This window comes from Engystomops pustulosus, chromosome 10 (genome assembly GCF_040894005.1).
Source record: "Engystomops pustulosus chromosome 10, aEngPut4.maternal, whole genome shotgun sequence".
In the NCBI taxonomy this organism is placed as follows: domain Eukaryota; kingdom Metazoa; phylum Chordata; class Amphibia; order Anura; family Leptodactylidae; genus Engystomops; species Engystomops pustulosus.
In genome coordinates, this window is record NC_092420.1 from 102,807,526 (window position 1) to 102,829,180 (window position 21,655).

Here is a 21,655-nt window from a genome sequence, read left to right on the forward strand (position 1 = left end):
ACATAGAGGGAGCAGAGCTGTGTGTGTATACATAGAGGGAGCAGAGCTGTGTGTGTATATACATAGAGGGAGCAGAGCTGTGTATACATAGAGGGAGCAGAGCTGTGTATACATAGAGGGAGCAGAGCTGTGTGTGTCTATACATAGAGGGAGCAGAGCTGTGTGTGTCTTTACATAGAGGGAGCAGAGCTGTGTGTGTATACATAGAGGGAGCAGAGCTGTGTGTGTCTATACATAGAGGGAGCAGAGCTGTGTGTGTATACATAGAGGGAGCAGAGCTGTTTGTGTGTATACATAGAGGGAGCAGAGCTGTGTGTGTATACATAGAGGGAGCAGAGCTGTGTGTGTATACATAGAGGGAGCAGAGCTGTGTGTGTATACATAGAGGGAGCAGAGCTGTGTGTATATACATAGAGGTAGCAGAGCTGTGTGTATATATACAGAGGGAGCAGAGCTGTGTGTGTATACATAGAGGGAGCAGAGCTGTGTGTGTCTATACATAGAGGGAGCAGTGCTGTGTGTGTCTATACATAGAGGGAGCAGAGCTGTGTGTGTCTATACATAGAGGGAGCAGAGCTGTGTGTGTATACATAGAGGGAGCAGAGCTGTGTGTGTCTATACATAGAGGGAGCAGAGCTGTGTGTATATACATAGAGGGAGCAGAGCTGTGTGTGTATACATAGAGGGAGCAGAGCTGTGTGTGTATACATAGAGGGAGCAGAGCTGTGTGTGTCTATACATAGAGGGAGCAGTGCTGTGTGTGTGTGTGTGTCTATACATAGAGGGAGCAGAGCTGTGTGTGTATACATAGAGGGAGCAGAGCTGTGTGTGTATATACATAGAGGGAGCAGAGCTGTGTATATACATAGAGGGAGCAGAGCTGTGTATATACATAGAGGGAGCAGAGCTGTGTGTATACATAGAGGGAGCAGAGCTGTGTGCATATACATAGAAGGGGGCAGAGCTGTGTGTGTCTATACATAGAGGGAGCAGAGCTGTGTGTGTATATACATAGAGGGAGCAGAGCTGTGTGTGTATACATAGAGGGAGCAGATCTGTGTGTGTGTATATACATAGAGGGAGCAGAGCTGTGTGTGTGTATATACATAGAGGGAGCAGAGCTGTGTGTGTATACATAGAGGTAGCAGAGCTGTGTGTATACATAGAGGGAGCAGAGCTGTGTGTGTATACATAGAGGGAGCAGAGCTGTGTGTGTCTATACATAGAGGGAGCAGAGCTGTGTGTGTGTATACATAGAGGGAGCAGAGCTGTGTGTGTCTATACATAGAGGGAGCAGAGCTGTGTGTGTCTATACATAGAGGGAGCAGAGCTGTGTGTGTCTATACATAGAGGGGGCAGAGCTGTGTGTGTCTATACATAGAGGGAGCAGAGCTGTGTCTATACATAGAGGGAACAGAGCTGTGTGTGTCTATACATAGAGGGGGCAGAGCTGTGTGTGTATATACATAGAGGGAGCAGAGCTGTGTATATACATAGAGGGAGCAGAGCTGTGTGTATACATAGAGGGAGCACAGCTGTGTGTGTATACATAGAGGGAGCAGAGCTGTGTGTGTATACATAGAGGGAGCAGAGCTGTGTGTGTATACATAGAGGGAGCAGAGCTGTGTGTGTATACATAGAGGGAGCAGAGCTGTGTGTGTCTATACATAGAGGGAGCAGAGCTGTGTGTGTATACATAGAGGGAGCAGAGCTGTGTGTGTATACATAGAGGGAGCAGAGCTGTGTGTGTATACATAGAGGGAGCAGAGCTGTGTGTGTGTATACATAGAGGGAGCAGAGCTGTGTGTGTGTATACATAGAGGGAGCAGAGCTGTGTGTGTGTGTCTATACATAGAGGTAGCAGAGCTGTGTGAGTCTATACATAGAGGGAGCAGAGCTGTGTGTGACTATACATAGAGGGAGCAGAGCTGTGTGTGTCTATACATAGAGGGAGCAGAGCTGTGTGTGTATACATAGAGGTAGCAGAGCTGTGTGTGTCTATACATAGAGGTAGCAGAGCTGTGTGTGTCTATACATAGAGGGAGCAGAGCTGTGTGTGTCTATACATAGAGGGAGCAGAGCTGTGTGTGTCTATACATAGAGGGAGCAGAGCTGTGTGTGTCTATACATAGAGGGAGCAGAGCTGTGTGTGTCTATACATAGAGGGAGCAGAGCTGTGTGTGTCTATACATAGAGGGAGCAGAGCTGTGTGTGTCTATACATAGAGGGAGCAGAGCTGTGTGTGTATACATAGAGGGAGCAGAGCTGTGTGTGTATACATAGAGGGAGCAGAGCTGTGTGTGTCTATACATAGAGGGAGCAGAGCTGTGTGTGTCTATACATAGAGGGAGCAGAGCTGTGTGTGTCTATACATAGAGGGAGCAGAGCTGTGTGTGTATACATAGAGGTAGCAGAGCTGTGTGTGTCTATACATAGAGGTAGCAGAGCTGTGTGTGTCTATACATAGAGGGAGCAGAGCTGTGTGTGTCTATACATAGAGGGAGCAGAGCTGTGAGTCTATACATAGAGGGAGCAGAGCTGTGTGTGTCTATACATAGAGGGAGCAGAGCTGTGTGTGTCTATACATAGAGGGAGCAGAGCTGTGTGTGTATACATAGAGGTAGCAGAGCTGTGTGTGTCTATACATAGAGGTAGCAGAGCTGTGTGTGTCTATACATAGAGGGAGCAGAGCTGTGTGTGTCTATACATAGAGGGAGCAGAGCTGTGAGTCTATACATAGAGGGAGCAGAGCTGTGTGTGTCTATACATAGAGGGAGCAGAGCTGTGTGTGTCTATACATAGAGGGAGCAGAGCTGTGTGTGTATACATAGAGGTAGCAGAGCTGTGTGTGTCTATACATAGAGGTAGCAGAGCTGTGTGTGTCTATACATAGAGGGAGCAGAGCTGTGTGTGTCTATACATAGAGGGAGCAGAGCTGTGAGTCTATACATAGAGGGAGCAGAGCTGTGTGTGTCTATACATAGAGGGAGCAGAGCTGTGTGTGTCTATACATAGAGGGAGCAGAGCTGTGTGTGTATATACAGAGGGAGCAGGGGTATAGATAGAGGTATATGTATTTCATATATTTAGTGATATATGATGAAAGGAGCCCCTTCTTCCTTGCAGCAGTGATCTGTTTATTCATATGACTATGATGCATGGAGTCCCTTCCCAGCTCGGTCTGTGATTTATGGATTAAACACGGACATCTGAAAGAGCCCCAAAGGAGACGCTGAACTGTACATCTCACACGCAATGTGGAAAGAGGCCAAATACAAACGGAAAGTGAAGCAGGTGCTATGAGAAAATTATTAAATACTTCTTTCCCATTATTTGAGGTAATTCCCGTCAAATGCCCAGGAATAAATCCCCTCTGACATCATACATGAAGACTTATGACGTATTTGATCCAGAATGACGCCATAGCTCCTGTTTGGCGCTCTTTTTCCTGTTTGAATTCCGGTGACGTTGTGACAAGTGATACATAAGAGATAGTAACTAGCGGCTCCGCGGCGGCTGTGAGACTACAAGTCCCAGCATGCCCCAGCAGGCGGCGCAGCGGCGGGAATGCCGGGAAGTGTAGTTTATTGGGAGCCGGTGACGGTTGGCGGCAGTCAGTCAGTCAGGACATCATGGCGGCCATTGCCGGTGACTCTGCCGCTCGGGTCCGGCCCCCGCGGACACCAAAGTGCACCCGCTGCCGGAACCACGGGGTCCTGGTGCCGGTGCGGGGCCACTCCGGCCGCTGCGGGTGGAAACTGTGCACCTGCCCCAAGTGCGCCCTCATCACCGAGAGACACAAGATCATGGCGGAGCACAAGCTGCTGCCCAAAGCGCCGGCCCCCGAGGAGGCGCCGAGGACCTCCGCCCAGGCCGGCAGCACGGGTACATCACCGGTGACGTCACTGCGCCGGGGCCGTGACGTCATGTGCTGGCTGGATGTATGAGTGACGTATAAGTGGCCATGTACATTGTATACAGAGGGAACCTGTCAGCAGGTGTTACCCCCTCAGGTGGGAGATGAAATGTTCTTTCTAGGCAGATGTGGCGCTTTTCAACTCATTTTCACATGAGACAAGTCAAGTTTAGCCGTTGCGGGAGCAGTGTCACTTCAGAAGCCCCTATATACTGTGTTCTATAGCACCTAGATACAGGCCCCACATGATGAGACCCCCACAGATGACGCGAGCTGGGGGTCCGAGGTATCTCTGATGGACGCCTCGTCGCTCCCTGAGATCAGTGGAGACATTGCCGAGCGCGGCCGCCTGCTCCAGTCCTCGCGGAGAGAGGGGTCCAATGGAGGCACCTCGGACCCCCCATTCTCGTGATCTGTGGGGGTCTCATCACTGGGGTCTTACTTGTCTGCTGGGAAAATTCTAGAAAGGACATTTCATCCCTGACCTGAGGGTCTGAATAAAGAGGAGGTCACACTCGTGGCGTTTTCCTTGCGTTTTTCATATGTTTGCAGGTTTTTTATAAACCCGCTGCTTGATGTGCGGTAATTGCAGGACGCCGCGTCTCTCGGAATTTGTAACAACGCAGCGATCTTCTCCCCGCTGTTTGTGCTGTAGTCACATTTCAAAACGCAGACCACAAACGCAACCGCACATCGCAAAAACGTAATGAAAACGTGTGACTACCAGGCCATAGCCGTACGAGCACACGTAGGGCGCGTCGGAGAGGAGGAGAAGTCAGCGCTGCTCGCCCCTCCCCCCTCCATAGAGAATAGAGACGCACGGCCAAAGATGGAGCCCGGGTGCCATAGACAGCCGTATATACGTCCCCCATACGTTAGTGTGCACGGACCCTTAGACCTTACAGAGAAAGTAGAAAAAAATAATCAGAAAGCCGGTAAGGAAACGCCACAGCTACGTTTTTTTTTCATAGCATTTGGATTCTTCTTGCAGCACATTGCAGGGAATGTACAACATGTCCCCAGATAAAGCGTCATCGTCATCCCACAGCTTCTAGAAGGGGAGCACACAGGGGGTTAATGGCGCAGGACAGATAACATTGTGTTATGTTGTGCCCATGCAGCGGGGGAGAGATAGTCTGCACCTGAGACGCCAAGGAATCTCTGAGAGACCATTCACACAGATGTCTGCAGAGCATCGCACATTGTGGCCCCTTGTGGTAGACATCGCCCCCCAGAAATACAGACCCCGGGAGGAGACGTCTCCTGCCTGTGATCTGCCATTGTCTCTGCTACAAATCTAATGGCTGGCGACTTGTTACACTCTATCCCTCCGCGGCTCCTGGAGGACATCAGCATTAGGCAGCATTCACATATACTGCTATTCGCTAGTTTTTGCTTTGTATGGTAGGAACGATCAGACCATCTAGTGTTAAAGTATCCTAGAGGGTCTAATACATTGGAAAATAAATAAAAAGTATAAAAACCAAAACCCTAAAAAATTCTAATCACCCCTTTTTCCTAGAACTGATATAAAACGAAATAAACAGTAAAAAGCGCAAACATGTTTAGTTATCGCCACGTCCCAAAATGTCCGATCCATCAAAATATAATAACGGTTAAAGAAATGTCCCGAAATGTCACTTTTACACCGTTATACATTACATTAACAGATGTAATAAAAAGCGATCTAAAGTTTATACAGTCCTCAAAATGGCAGCAATGAAAGCGTCAGATTATCTCCCAAAAAATGGCCCCTCCCCCTGCGCCGTGCACCCAAGTCTGACACGAAAACATTTTTTAACACTTTTTGTTTTAATTTCTGAAAAAGTATAAAAAAACTGTAAAACCATAAAAACTGATCCCACAAGAAAGCGACGCAAAAGCAATTGTTCACCAATATCACCGCACGGGACACGGCATGAAATAATAAATGACATCAGTGAGAAGTACACAAAATAATCCCAAACACCTGTACACGGAAAAATTAAAAAATTGCAGATTTATGGATGAGGGGAACAAAAAATGAGGTCGATTTGGACCCCAAAGCCCACGAGGACTTGCAGTTGGTTTTGGGGTCCAAATCGACCTCATTTTTTGTTCCCCTCATCCATAAATCTGCAATTTTTTTATTTTTCCGTGACCTTTTTGAAGTTTTTAAATGGAAAAAAATAAACTTAAATACTCACCTTGTTGAGGCACACGATGAGGCACATCTGGAGGTCCTGCGGCGGCGCCTCATCTCGTGAAGCCGGGACGGTATCCCAGCTTCGCTGCGCCTGTCACCTACCTACAGCGCTAGTGCAGGATCCGCAGGACGCACGGGATCTGTGGGGGGTTTAGTGTCACAAATCGCCACGACAGGTTCCCTTTAAAGCTTTTACCACCCTCTATACTAGCAGCCCCCCTCAGGGAGGGGTGAAATGTCCTTTCTACAATTCCCTCTTTTATGTGAAATGTTATCTGTTTTCCTATAAAAGGAGTCTCCTCCAAAGTCATGTGACACTGGGCAGAGAAGAGTCATCTTTTGATGAAATATTGTCTCTCCCCCTCCATGACTATCACTGGTTGCTTACAGGGCGGTGTTATGTCCTCAGGTTTATCATGACCTGTAATGTGCTGAGACCAAAGCCAGGGGGCGCCAGAGCCTGGAGCGAGAGCCTTGAGCTGCCGGCACCCGTGTGTCCTCCTAAATCCTCTACAGGCGCCCCCGCCCCAGGATGACAGAACCTTTACATGGGTGACACAATTCTGGTGCCGGGTCCGACTGAGCCCCGGACGCTCCTTCAGTCCAGAAATTTGTGTCACATAAAGAATAGCGCAGCTGCCACATAAAAGGGCCACGCGGACACTTCTTATACCTCCTCAAGCAGGTTACACTAGAAAGAACGACACAAATCTGGCGCCGGGCCCTTAGTGAATCCGGGCCCATGTGTTTTCTGGGGACCCAGGGTGACCGGTATATAAGTGTCTGTGTATACGGTGTTACCTTGTATATAAGTGTCTGTGTATACGGTGTTACCTTGTATATAAGTGTCTGTGTATACGGTGTTACCTTGTATATAAGTGTCTGTGTATACGGTGTTACCTTGTATATAAGTGTCTGTGTATACGGTGTTGCCTTGTATATAAGTGTCTGTGTATACCGTGTTACCTTGTATATAAGTGTCTGTGTATACGGTGTTACCTTGTATATAAGTGTCTGTGTATACGGTGTTACCTTGTATATAAGTGTCTGTGTATACGGTGTTACCTTGTATATAAGTGTCTGTGTATACGGTGTTACCTTGTATATAAGTGTCTGTGTATACGGTGTTACCTTGTATATAAGTGTCTGTGTATACGGTGTTACCCTGTATATAAGTGTCTGTGTATACGGTGTTACCTTGTATATAAGTGTCTGTGTATACGGTGTTACCTTGTATATAAGTGTCTGTGTATACGGTGTTACCTTGTATATAAGTGTCTGTGTATACGGTGTTGCCTTGTATATAAGTGTCTGTGTATACCGTGTTACCTTGTATATAAGTGTCTGTGTATACCGTGTTACCTTGTATATAAGTGTCTGTGTATACGGTGTTACCTTGTATATAAGTGTCTGTGTATACCGTGTTACCTTGTATATAAGTGTCTGTGTATACGGTGTTACCTTGTATATAAGTGTCTGTGTATACGGTGTTACCTTGTATATAAGTGTCTGTGTATACGGTGTTACCTTGTATATAAGTGTCTGTGTATACGGTGTTACCTTGTATATAAGTGTCTGTGTATACGGTGTTACCTTGTATATAAGTGTCTGTGTATACGGTGTTACCTTGTATATAAGTGTCTGTGTATACGGTGTTACCTTGTATATAAGTGTCTGTGTATACGGTGTTATCTTGTATATAAGTGTCTGTGTATACGCTGTTACCTTGGATATAAGTGTCTGTGTATACGGTGTTACCTTGTATATAAGTGTCTGTGTATACGGTGTTACCTTGTATATAAGTGTCTGTGTATACGGTGTTACCTTGGATATAAGTGTCTGTGTATACGGTGTTACCTTGGATATAAGTGTCTGTGTATACGGTGTTACCTTGGATATAAGTGTCTGTGTATACGGTGTTACCTTGTATATAAGTGTCTGTGTATACGGTGTTACCTTGGATATAAGTGTCTGTGTATACGGTGTTACCTTGGATATAAGTGTCTGTGTATACGCTGTTACCTTGGATATAAGTGTCTGTGTATACGCTGTTACCTTGGATATAAGTGTCTGTGTATACGCTGTTACCTTGGATATAAGTGTCTGTGTATACGCTGTTACCTTGTATATAAGTGTCTGTGTATACGCTGTTGCCTTGTATATAAGTGTCTGTGTATACGCTGTTGCCTTGTATATAAGTGTCTGTGTATACGCTGTTGCCTTGTATATAAGTGTCTGTGTATACGCTGTTGCCTTGTATATAAGTGTCTGTGTATACGGTGTTACCTTGTATATAAGTGTCTGTGTATACGCTGTTACCTTGTATATAAGTGATTGATGTCCTCAGTGCAGCCCATAGTCACTCATCACGGTGTCACCTCGATTATGTTTCAGATTTGAAAAGGAAAACTCTGTCTCCGTCCGGGATTTCTGCTGTTGAAAGCGTAAAAAGAAACGCGGCCGCCGTACGGACAGGTGAGAGCTCAACATAGATCCAAAGCCAGAACATCTGCCCCAGGATTTACATGAGGGCTTCACACCTGGGGATGTGAGTTATAATCTCTCTATCCTCAGCGTCTCCAGTCCGTTATATTATAATGGCTGCTCCTTTCTTTGTGGCATCGGTTTATAACTAATATGCTTCCGGCTTTTCTCATTTTGTGCAGGAGCCCCCATGTTCCCCCCGGAGTACATGCCAACCCTGGATTACTTCGAAAGAGAGACCACCAGGATGTACGTTGGCTGTCCCCCCATTTATCACTACCCGGCATTCCCCATAGGCTTGGCTTCTCCAGGATTTAGGAGTGCATTCCTCCCCCCTGTTACTCCTCATCCTCCCGCTACTACTCCTCCTGTCATTCCTATGAGAGGCTTACGACCCTGCTACCCGGTGAGTACCGTACTACAGAGAGCAATAACTGTTCTTACAGGACTTATTACTGATGCTGGGACCCCCTCCTCTGCTTGTTAGAGGTAGAAGGGCTCATCGGATCTCTAAACGCCCCCCTCCTCTATGCAGTAGTCAGTGGGCACCTCAACACGCAGTTCCCCTCCATCTGAAAGCTCCGATGTGTCTCTATCACAAGTGTTTCAGGATTTATTTTAAAAAGAAAAGGGGTTTTCTGGTCCCTACAAGTTTCCTCCCACAGGGGATAACCTGCTGATCAGTGGGGTTCCAGTGTTGGGACCCCACGGATCACAAGAACAGGGTCGGTTGTGAAAAGCTCATGCGCCTTACTGTCTCATCTCGGCTCCAGGCTTCTCCCATCAGTGCCATAGACAGTGGATAGAGCAGCAGCGCACATGTCCAACCTGCTGCTCCATTCATTTGTGCTATATTGGACCCTCCTCGTTATCCATGGAGGTCTGATCACTAGGACCACCCCCCCATCAGCAAGTTATCCCCTGTCCTGAAGAAAACTTGTAGTGACCAGATAACCCCTCTCACTCCTATACTCACCTTACACCCACCATTGCTCCAGTGCGGCAGCTGTGGTGGTCCCTGTCAGTCTCCTGCTGCACCAATGATGTGTAGTACATGGCAGCAGGACCACAGGACCTTTGTATGGCTGGTATTGCTTCAGGGATAGCCCCGGGATAGCCGTAGGACCTTTGTATGGCTGGTATTGCTTCAGGGATAGCCCCGGGATAGCCGTAGGACCTTTGTATGGCTGGTATTGCTTCAGGGATAGCCCCGGGATAGCCGTAGGACCTTTGTATGGCTGCTATTGCTTCAGGGATAGCCCCGGGATAGCCGTAGGACCTTTGTATGGCTGCTATTGCTTCAGGGATAGCCCCGGGATAGCCGTATTACCAACTTCCTGCTGTTTTTTATCTTTATTCCAGGACAAGCTCTTTATTAGATGTTTGCATTAATTCCATGGATGTCTGTGTGTATTGTCAGGCCCTGTGTGCCCTGCATCCTGTGAGCCCCTATCCGCAAGGATAAGACTCCACATGCACACAGTGTGGGCCGGCAGACAGGGACTCCTGCATCATATGTCTCTATGATGCAAGGACTCCCGTCCAGTGCACTGGGCTCATCCGTGGAATCTGACCAGCACATGGATCCGTTTCCACCAACCAAATACATTTGTGTGCAGCCGTCCCTCACTGTGTGTATCCCACTCTTTCATTGTCACAATCCAGGAGATTCGCTTATCAGAGCTTCAGGGAGTTACTTGTCCTAGAAATGATGTTAAGTCTCAAACTAGGGACTTTGTGTGCGTCATGGTGACTTCCTGTGTTATAGAAAATGTTTTCATATTAAAATTAACAAAGCAAGAATGTTACAATATAAGAACCAATGATGTAAAATAACCCAAACAAATATTGTACACATAGACGCGGATTTATCAAAAATCAACGCAAACTCCACCATGTGCAGTGTCCTGTGTATAGTGCAGTGTCCTGTGTATAGTGCAGGGTCCTGTGTATAGTGCAGTGTCCTGTGTATAGTGCAGTGTCCTGTGTATAGTGCAGGGTCCTGTGTATAGTGCAGGGTCCTGTGTATAGTGCAGGGTCCTGTGTATAGTGCAGTGTCCTGTGTATAGTGCAGTGTCCTGTGTATAGTGCAGGGTCCTGTGTATAGTGCAGGGTCCTGTGTATAGTGCAGTGTCCTGTGTATAGTGCAGTGTCCTGTGTATAGTGCAGGGTCCTGTGTATAGTGCAGGGTCCTGTGTATAGTGCAGGGTCCTGTGTATAGTGCAGTGTCCTGTGTATAGTGCAGGGTCCTGTGTATAGTGCAGGGTCCTGTGTATAGTGCAGTGTCCTGTGTATAGTGCAGGGTCCTGTGTATAGTGCAGGGTCCTGTGTGTAGTGCAGGGTCCTGTGTGTAGTGCAGGGTCCTGTGTGTAGTGCAGGGTCCTGTGTGTAGTGCAGTGTCCTGTGTATAGTGCAGGGGGCGCCAGACACTGTCTTAGGTTCTCCATGAATCTGGCGCTTCCCTGCTCTAATCCGGCAGATTGCACCAACTTGTTTTTGGTGCTCTTTTAACATAGAGCAGTGATGGTGAACCTTTTAGAGACCGAGTGCCCAAACTACAACCAAAATCCACGTATTTACTGTGAAGTGCCAACATTGCAGTTTAAGCAGTGACTTATTGCTACCAGCTCTTCATCATCTTTCAATCGTATCGGCCCCTGAGGCCACTAATACAATTGAAAGAAGGAGGGCACATTCAGACTCTCATTGTAGCTTCTCTCCAGGGTCTCTCTGTACAGTAAGAATGTAGGGTGACCTACAAAGACAACGCAGCTCTATCAGCACCTTCACACTTTTCCCGCAGTTCCAAACAGCCAATGAAGTGTCACTTTAAAATAGCGCTGATTGTAGCATCTCAGTGGACTGCAGGAAGATTCAGTGGATTTGGTCCTGTCTTGGGGTCAATGGCCTGAGTGCCCACAGAAAGGGCTCTGAGTGCCACCTCTGGCACCCGTGCTATAGGTTCGCCACCACTGACATAGAGCATGCGACACACATCTGTTTGACTCTGCATGATAATTGTGGCGCACGGTCTGACCCAGCCCCTACACGTGCAGAACTTTCTGTTGCATCGGGCATAACTATGTGTATAAGCTACACATCAAGAACATGCAAAGTCAGACAGAAAACTTGAATAAATCTGGGCCGTAAAGTATTAGATAAGATGATCGATGCATAATGTTCTCTGCCTGGGAATCATCTACAGAGATAATATTCTGTATACAGTGATAACTAATAACATACTTCATATATTTCACCGTTTATTTGTTTTTCATTTTTGCAGCTTCCAGATGGAAGGGACGATTTGCGCCCCGGCTTTTACCCTCCATTACCTCACTACATGCCCCCGGATTATCTGCCAGGGCTGCACTACTTGCCTCCCCCTGTGCCCACGAACATTGGATTTATGGCAGAACCGAAGAGAAGCTTCTCTGGTAAGGGCAAAACACATTAAAGGTCGTCTATTAGCTCCTAAATCTCCGCACAAGTAAAAGCCGCACCTTGACAGAGATCATTAGGGGATATAACAACGGGTCTCAGGTTCCGTCAGTCTCCAGCTGGAAAACACTTGCCTTTGCTGCGCCAGATTTATCGCCTTGATAATGAATTCTGGTGCAGCATAATCTGTCAGTTCCTACTTTTTGTTGGTCTAAACTGTGCGCCTGAATTTTGGACGCAAGGCTCATTTCTCGTAAGCCACGCCCATTTCTAACTAGGTCACACCCATTTTCTGACAAGTTGGAAAATTGCCAAAAAAGGGTCTAAGAGCCTTGATAAATGCAGGGAAAGGCACTTGAGTCAGTCATTCTGCAACAATGGGGCAGATTTATCAAGCAGTCTGAAAGTCAGAATATTTCCAGTTGCCCATGGCAACCAATCACAGCTCAGCTTTCATTTCACCGGTGCTCATGAATATTTTAAAGGGGAGCTGTGATTGGTTGCCATGGGCAACTGGAAATATTCTGACTTTCAGACTGCTTGATAAATCTGCCCCAATGAGTAAGAAATGCAAAGAGACGATATGGAAATTCTCATAGACTCTTTATTTAAATATATTTTGACCACAACATGATGATATGATAGTGTTGGTGGGCAGGCAGGTGGTGGGCGGTCACACAGGCCGGTGGCGGATGGTCACGCAGGCCGGTGATGGGGGGGGTCACGCAGGCCGTTGGTTGGTGGTCATGCAGGCCATCTGTGGGTGGTCATGCAGGCAGTTGGTAGGTGGTCACGCAGGCAGTTGGTGGGTGGCCACGCAGGTCTTTGGTTGGTGGTCATGCAGGCCTTTGGTTGGTGGTCATGCAGGCAGTTGGTAGGTGGTCATGCAGGCAGTTGGTAGGTGGTCACGCAGGCTGGTGGCGGGTGGTCACGCAGGCTGGTGGCGGGTGGTCACGCAGGCTGGTGGCGGGTGGTCACGCAGGCTGGTGGCGGGTGGTCACGCAGGCAGGTGGCGGGTGTTCACGCAGGCAGGTGGCGGGTGTTCACGCAGGCTGGTGGCGGGTGGTCACGCAGGCTGGTGGCGGGTGGTCAGGCAGGCTGGTGGCGGGTGGTCAGGCAGGCTGGTGGCGGGTGGTCACGCAGGCTGGTGGCGGGTGGTCACGCAGGCTGGTGGCGGGTGGTCAGGCAGGTGGTAGGTGTTCACGCAGGCTGGTGGCGGGTGGTCACGCAGGCTGGTGGCGGGTGGTCAGGCAGGCTGGTGGCGGGTGGTCAGGCAGGCTGGTGGCGGGTGGTCAGGCAGGCTGGTGGCGGGTGGTCACGCAGGCTGGTGGCGGGTGGTCACGCAGGCTGGTGGCGGGTGGTCACGCAGGCTGGTGGCGGGTGGTCAGGCAGGCTGGTGGCGGGTGGTCAGGCAGGCTGGTGGCGGGTGGTCAGGCAGGCTGGTGGCGGGTGGTCACGCAGGCTGGTGGCGGGTGGTCACGCAGGCTGGTGGCGGGTGGTCACGCAGGCTGGTGGCGGGTGGTCACGCAGGCTGGTGGCGGGTGGTCAGGCAGGTGGTAGGTGGTCACGCAGGCCGGTGGCGGGCGGTCAAAAATACTTAGACAACATGCAGGTAGAGTGGGGCGAAGCAGCGCACAATCCAGATGCAGGACAGGAGTCGGGTTCCTGGCTCGTACACTGATGCCATAGCATAGGAGAGGGGGCACAATGGAGGGGTCAAAAAAGGGGGCATTAGGAAAGGGGCACTATATAAAGGGGCATAAAGAGAAGGGGAATTATAAATGCGGGCCTAATGAGAGGGGGCAGTATAATTGGGTGAAAAAGAAGGGGCATTATGTATGAGATAAGTATATAAGTCGGGCCCTCTAAAACCTTTCCAATATCTCATGTGGCCCCATGAGAATATGAATTGCCCTGCCCTGGGGTAATATCAATGGACAAAATTGTTGCTCCATTTGGAGTCTGGGAGAACTGAGATCACACAAGTTATAGCTATTATTATGACCATTTGTCCAGTGTATTCTCCCCTCACTTGTAGCAGCCAAAAGTACGTTGTCCCATATCCCACATGATGGCGGATAACAAGCGGATCAGTGCCATGGGCATCACTGTCAGGAATGGTTTACCTGACTGCATGCAGAAACAGGTCACAAGCCAGGGCAGGTTTGCAGCCTGTTTTTAGCCCGGAGAGATGAGGGTTGAGCGCTCCTTACCCCTCCCATCTCCATAGGAGGCTGAGTGACTGCATCACAAAATTGGGCAGGAATAGGCCGTGGCCGGTCACAGTGTGGTGAGATGCAGCCTGCTTATCACACTGTGACCATGCACAATAGACCTCAAGGCCGTCATACACAGTCACGTGTGAGGGGCCGCCATGTTGTGCTGGAGGTACCTGAGCGCTGTGCTCCACAATATCTCACACATAGCATTGAATGGAGCACATGGTTGTCCTCCACCCATTAATGATGGGATCCCATTCTCATGATTATTGGGGCTGCCAACAGATGGACCCTCATAGATCACATTGTTATTCCCTGTGTATAGGAGAATAACTTGCAAACGTGTTACAACCCCTTTAAATTTGACACGAGCAAATCTCAGACTGTCAAACCTAATCAGGCAAATATCTGCTCACCTTTTATCCAGTTTCCAAATTTTGTCTTGTTTACTTTCAGAAAGAGGCGGAGCACTAGAGGATGTGTGAATACCGGCCGTATTGTAATGCAGAGATGTTTGTATTGTAGGTCAGGCTGTTCCAGATAGTCAGATCGTTAGGATTGTGTCAGAGAGGAGCGAGACACTGGCCAGGAACAAAAGCACCTAAGGAGACGTGTAATAATACGCAGCACATGTTGTATCATCAGCTTCATCCTAACTACAGGCAGCAGCATCACCGACAACTGTCTGGGGTCACTATAGACAGATACACGGCTGCTTTCATCCAAAATCAGCGCCACCCCTGACCACCTGTGCCGGCATCGCAGCTCAGCTGTATAGAGATGAATGGAGATCAGTTGTAATACCTCGCACCACCCATGGTCCGCTGTGGCGCTGTTTTGGTAAGAAAGGAGCCATGTTTTTGGACCTCTGTGCAACCCCTTTAAGGGCAGCAGGAGACTGGATGACAAGTTCTCCTTAAAGCTATCATTTTCTTCATAACTAAAAATGACATCTAGCTCGGGCTGTACTCATTTTATATGCATTGATATTTTAAGTTTAATGCTGTATGTTTTTAAGTGCCTTTAAAGAGAACCTATCACCAGATTTTACGAGCAGCCCCTCAGGTCGGGGCAAGAAATGTCCTTTCTAAAAGTTCCTCCTTTATGTAAAATCTCAATCGTTTACCTATAAAAAAAAATCTCCTCCAAGATCATGTGAAACTGAGCAGAGAAAAGTCAATTTTTGCTTGAGATTAGTCATTATTAGCTGCTGCATGGGGAGCCCATATCTTATTTCTATGGCACCTGGAAGAAATCTTATGGTGACTGATGCCACCTGAAAGATGAGATTCTTATCTTTATTATAGAACTAGAGATGGGGGCGTCAGAGGTGACACTGCCCCTGCAGCCTCTTAAAATTGACTCATCTCAAGACTCTTCTCAGCTCATCTGCACATGACTTTGGGGGAGAATGGGGGAGATTTGACATAGAAGATGAATTCTAGAAGGACATATCATCCCCTCCCTGAGAGTTGCTAGTATATTTGGGGGGGGGGTTCCCTTTTAGCCTTACATGAGCAATAACTGCAGTAATCCACAGCTTTTAATAATTGTTGCTATTTGCACTTGTTCCATCAACCTCTGCAGTAATCCAGATGATTCGCAGCACAACATTTGGGGGCTTTTGCTGCAGCGGATCTCTAAGGGTGGTGTAGAATATCCTGCAGCGTGTTCCGGGGGTGTCCCTGCTGTTACATTGTTACCTTTATTGTTATACAACGTTTAACCCCTCTCTCCCCTCCGTAATTCCTCATTCATCAGATGAGTTTTTGTCGTTCACAAGGGATGAATGAAGGAAAATTTGTTGCATAAAACAAGCGGCGCTGAGTTTGCAGCCGACACTTTGTTGCTCCGGACCTCGTGTAGGTGGATGAGGCCACAAACCTTCCACGTGTGGAGCCTTCCCCCTGGCGCTGCGATGGGTTCTTATTCAGATTTTATTAACCAATGAATTGACTGGTGAGTGGGATTTCTGGGTTACAGCTGTTACATTACACACTGTTAGGTTTTACTGTATCCAACGCATTTTACAAATAAAAATTGAAAGTTTATTTTCTCTCTTTTTTCATTCTGTAAACCAAAGGCCCACAATGCACTGCTCCACGGAAGACAATATATATATCATCGCTATAGCTTCTGTGATGGCTTTTCCTTTGGCTGCGTTCACACACGGCGTTTATATACCTCATTGCGTTAACATTTGTGTTTACAAAACGCAGTGTTAACACGCGGATAAAGGAAATTAACCAGTACAAAACCCCCCCTAGAAATACTCACCTCCGCTCCTCCTGATGTTGATCACCTAGAAAATAACTTACAATCATCAGCACGGGGACAAGATGTCCGGCGCAGCGGGCTGCTAATTATGCACGCCCCTCGTGTGATGTCACCTCCCTCTCCCATGCTCCAGGATGGGAGGGGCGGGGCCGTGCATAATTAGCGCCGGACATCTAGTGTCTCCCTATAGGGACTACATGGATATCCTCTAGTAAAACACCTTGAAGGTGGAAGATGCACAGGAGATGATATCTGCAATGTGATTGGCCACAAGAGATTGTACTGCTCCCTCTCAGTTATTTGTATTCTGCTGATACTCCATTAGGGGGCAGTAGAACTTCATCTGTTTAGTAATGGCTCAGCTGTGTGATAGTAATAATCATCATATACACTAATACATGAGACAATACAGAGTGACAAGGAGGGAGGGCCTTAGTCTCAAGAGCTTACAGTCTATGAGGATGAGGGGGAGGACACAAGAGCTTACAGTCTATGAGGATGAGGGGAGGACACAAGAGCTTACAGTCTATGAGGATGAGGGGGAGGACACAAGAGCTTACAGTCTATGAGGATGAGGGGGAGGACACAAGAGCTTACAGTCTATGAGGATGAGGGGGAGGACACAAGAGCTTACAGTCTATGAGGATGAGGGGGAGGACACAAGAGCTTACAGTCTATGAGGATGAGGGGGGACACAAGAGCTTACAGTCTATGAGGATGAGGGGGGGCACAAGAGCTTACAGTCTATGAGGATGGGGGGGGGCACAAGAGCTTACAGTCTATGAGGAGGAGGGGGTGACACAAGAGCTTACAGTCTATGAGGATGAGGGGGGACACAAGAGCTTACAGTCTATGAGGATGAGGGGGTGACACAAGAGCTTACAGTCTATGAGGATGAGGGAGGACACAAGAGCTTACAGTCTATGAGGATGAGGAGGTGACACAAGAGCTTACAGTCTATGAGGATGAGGGGAGGACACAAGAGCTTACAGTCTATGAGGATGAGGGGAAACACAAGAGCTTACAGTCTATGAGGATGAGGGGGTGACACAAGAGCTTACAGTCTATGAGGATGAGGGAGGACACAAGAGCTTACAGTCTATGAGGATGAGGAGGTGACACAAGAGCTTACAGTCTATGAGGATGAGGGGAGGACACAAGAGCTTACAGTCTATGAGGATGAGGGGAAACACAAGAGCTTACAGTCTATGAGGATGAGGGGGTGACACAAGAGCTTACAGTCTATGAGGATGAGGGGGTGACACAAGAGCTTACAGTCTATGAGGATGAGGGGGGGACACAAGAGCTTACAGTCTATGAGGATGAGGGGGTGACACAAGAGCTTACAGTCTATGAGGATGAGGGGGTGACACAAGAGCTTACAGTCTATGAGGATGAGGGGGTGACACAAGAGCTTACAGTCTATGAGGATGAGGGGGTGACACAAGAGCTTACAGTCTATGAGGATGAGGGGGTGACACAAGAGCTTACAGTCTATGAGGATGAGGGGAGGACACAAGAGCTTACAGTCTATGAGGATGAGGGGAGGACACAAGAGCTTACAGTCTATGAGGATGAGGGGGGGACACAAGAGCTTACAGTCTATGAGGATGAGGGGAGGACACAAGAGCTTACAGTCTATGAGGATGAGGGGGTGACACAAGAGCTTACAGTCTATGAGGATGAGGGGGGGCACAAGAGCTTACAGTCTATGAGGATGAGGGGGTGACACAAGAGCTTACAGTCTATGAGGATGAGGAGGACACAAGAGCTTACAGTCTATGAGGATGAGGGGGGGCACAAGAGCTTACAGTCTATGAGGAGGAGGGGGTGACACAAGAGCTTACAGTCTATGAGGATGAGGGGGGACACAAGAGCTTACAGTCTATGAGGATGAGGGGGTGACACAAGAGCTTACAGTCTATGAGGATGAGGGAGGACACAAGAGCTTACAGTCTATGAGGATGAGGAGGTGACACAAGAGCTTACAGTCTATGAGGATGAGGGGAGGACACAAGAGCTTACAGTCTATGAGGATGAGGGGAAACACAAGAGCTTACAGTCTATGAGGATGAGGGGGTGACACAAGAGCTTACAGTCTATGAGGATGAGGGGGTGACACAAGAGCTTACAGTCTATGAGGATGAGGGGGGGACACAAGAGCTTACAGTCTATGAGGATGAGGGGGTGACACAAGAGCTTACAGTCTATGAGGATGAGGGGGTGACACAAGAGCTTACAGTCTATGAGGATGAGGGGTGACACAAGAGCTTACAGTCTATGAGGATGAGGGGGTGACACAAGAGCTTACAGTCTATGAGGATGAGGGGAGGACACAAGAGCTTACAGTCTATGAGGATGAGGGGAGGACACAAGAGCTTACAGTCTATGAGGATGAGGGGGGGACACAAGAGCTTACAGTCTATGAGGATGAGGGGAGGACACAAGAGCTTACAGTCTATGAGGATGAGGGGGGGACACAAGAGCTTACAGTCTATGAGGATGAGGGGGGGCACAAGAGCTTACAGTCTATGAGGATGAGGGGGTGACACAAGAGCTTACAGTCTATGAGGATGAGGAGGACACAAGAGCTTACAGTCTATGAGGATGAGGGGGTGACACAAGAGCTTACAGTCTATGAGGATGAGGGGGTGACACAAGAGCTTACAGTCTATGAGGATGAGGGGGTGACACAAGAGCTTACAGTCTATGAGGAGGAGGGGGGACACAAGATCTTACAGTCTATGAGGATGAGGATGGACACAAGAGCTTACAGTCTATGAGGAGGAGGGGGGGCACAAGAGCTTACAGTCTATGAGGATGAGGGGAGGACACAAGAGCTTACAGTCTATGAGGATGAGGAGAGGACACAAGAGCTTACAGTCTATAAGGATGAGGGGGAGACAAAAGAGCTTACAGTCTATGAGGAGGAGGGGGGGCACAAGAGCTTACAGTCTATGAGGATGAGGGGGGGCACAAGAGCTTACAGTCTATGAGGATGAGGGGGTGACACAAGAGCTTACAGTCTATGAGGATGAGGAGGACACAAGAGCTTACAGTCTATGAGGATGAGGGGGGGCACAAGAGCTTACAGTCTATGAGGAGGAGGGGGTGACACAAGAGCTTACAGTCTATGAGGATGAGGGGGGACACAAGAGCTTACAGTCTATGAGGATGAGGGGGTGACACAAGAGCTTACAGTCTATGAGGATGAGGGAGGACACAAGAGCTTACAGTCTATGAGGATGAGGAGGTGACACAAGAGCTTACAGTCTATGAGGATGAGGGGAGGACACAAGAGCTTACAGTCTATGAGGATGAGGGGAAACACAAGAGCTTACAGTCTATGAGGATGAGGGGGTGACACAAGAGCTTACAGTCTATGAGGATGAGGGGGTGACACAAGAGCTTACAGTCTATGAGGATGAGGGGGGGACACAAGAGCTTACAGTCTATGAGGATGAGGGGGTGACACAAGAGCTTACAGTCTATGAGGATGAGGGGGTGACACAAGAGCTTACAGTCTATGAGGATGAGGGGTGACACAAGAGCTTACAGTCTATGAGGATGAGGGGGTGACACAAGAGCTTACAGTCTATGAGGATGAGGGGAGGACACAAGAGCTTACAGTCTATGAGGATGAGGGGAGGACACAAGAGCTTACAGTCTATGAGGATGAGGGGGGGACACAAGAGCTTACAGTCTATGAGGATGAGGGGAGGACACAAGAGCTTACAGTCTATGAGGATGAGGGGGGGACACAAGAGCTTACAGTCTATGAGGATGAGGGGGGGCACAAGAGCTTACAGTCTATGAGGATGAGGGGGTGACACAAGAGCTTACAGTCTATGAGGATGAGGAGGACACAAGAGCTTACAGTCTATGAGGATGAGGGGGTGACACAAGAGCTTACAGTCTATGAGGATGAGGGGGTGACACAAGAGCTTACAGTCTATGAGGATGAGGGGGTGACACAAGAGCTTACAGTCTATGAGGAGGAGGGGGGACACAAGATCTTACAGTCTATGAGGATGAGGATGGACACAAGAGCTTACAGTCTATGAGGAGGAGGGGGGGCACAAGAGCTTACAGTCTATGAGGATGAGGGGAGGACACAAGAGCTTACAGTCTATGAGGATGAGGAGAGGACACAAGAGCTTACAGTCTATAAGGATGAGGGGGAGACAAAAGAGCTTACAGTCTATGAGGATGAGGGGGTGACACAAGATCTTACAGTCTATGAGGATGAGGATGGACACAAGAGCTTACAGTCTATGAGAATGAGGGGGAGACAAAAGAGCTTACAGTCTATGAGGATGAGGGGGTTACACAAGAGATTACAGTCTATGAGGATGAGGGGAGGACACGAGCTTACAGTCTATGAGGATGAGGGGGGGACACGAGCTTACAGTCTATGAGGATGAGGGGGTGACACAAGAGCTTACAGTCTATGAGGATGAGGGGTGACACAAGAGCTTACAGTCTATGAGGATGAGGGGGAGACGAGCTTACAGTCTATGAGGATGAGGGGGTGACACAAGAGCTTACAGTCTATGAGGATGAGGGGGTGACACAAGAGCTTACAGTCTATGAGGATGAGGGAAGGACACAAGAGCTTACAATCTATGAGGATGAGGGGGGGACACAAGAGATTACAGTCTATGAGGATGAGGGGAGGACACGAGCTTACAGTCTATGAGGATGAGGGGGTGACACGAGCTTACAGTCTATGAGGATGAGGGGAGGACACAAGAGCTTACAGTCTATGAGGATGAGGGGAGGACACAAGAGCTTACAGTCTATGAGGATGAGGGGAGGACACAAGAGCTTACAGTCTATGAGGATGAGGGGGTGACACAAGAGCTTACAGTCTATGAGGATGAGGGGAGGACACAAGAGCTTACAGTCTATGAGGATGAGGGGGTGACACAAGAGCTTACAATCTATGAGGATGAGGGGGTGACACAAGAGCTTACAGTCTATGAGGATGAGGGGGTGACACAAGAGCTTACAGTCTATGAGGATGAGGGGAGGACACAAGAGCTTACAGTCTATGAGGATGAGGGGAGGACACAAGAGCTTACAGTCTATGAGGATGAGGGGGTGACACAAGAGCTTACAGTCTATGAGGATGAG

General features: G+C 48.4%; 2 protein-coding genes across 4 annotated transcripts in view; one reads left to right on the forward strand and one right to left on the reverse strand.

The window, feature by feature from the left end:
- The window catches only part of CIMAP2 (ciliary microtubule associated protein 2), a 28,221-nt gene extending 19,439 nt beyond the window's left edge, over positions 1–8,782 (reverse strand). The window contains exon 1 of one of the 2 annotated variants that reach the window (XM_072127997.1): positions 8,421–8,782. In XM_072127997.1, the coding sequence (XP_071984098.1) occupies positions 8,421–8,458 (38 nt within the window). In that variant the 5' untranslated portion in view covers positions 8,459–8,782. Of the gene's footprint in view, positions 1–6,102; positions 6,171–8,420 lie in introns of those variants that run through there. The other variant, XM_072127995.1, reaches the window with a different exon arrangement.
- Positions 3,497–16,293, forward strand: DMRTB1 (DMRT like family B with proline rich C-terminal 1). 2 transcript variants are annotated; one of them, XM_072128001.1, is made up of 5 exons: positions 3,497–3,885; positions 8,496–8,576; positions 8,768–8,991; positions 11,869–12,019; positions 14,699–14,742. In XM_072128001.1, exons 1-5 carry the CDS (start codon positions 3,633–3,635, stop codon positions 14,725–14,727), a joined length of 738 nt encoding a protein of 245 aa, XP_071984102.1. In that variant the 5' UTR covers positions 3,497–3,632; the 3' UTR covers positions 14,728–14,742. The 2 variants fall into 2 exon arrangements, with proteins under 2 accessions (XP_071984102.1, XP_071984101.1); XM_072128000.1 differs by lacking the exon at positions 14,699–14,742 and adding an exon at positions 14,768–16,293 and having other exon boundaries at positions 3,505–3,885.
- The last annotated feature ends 5,362 nt before the right edge of the window (positions 16,294–21,655 follow it).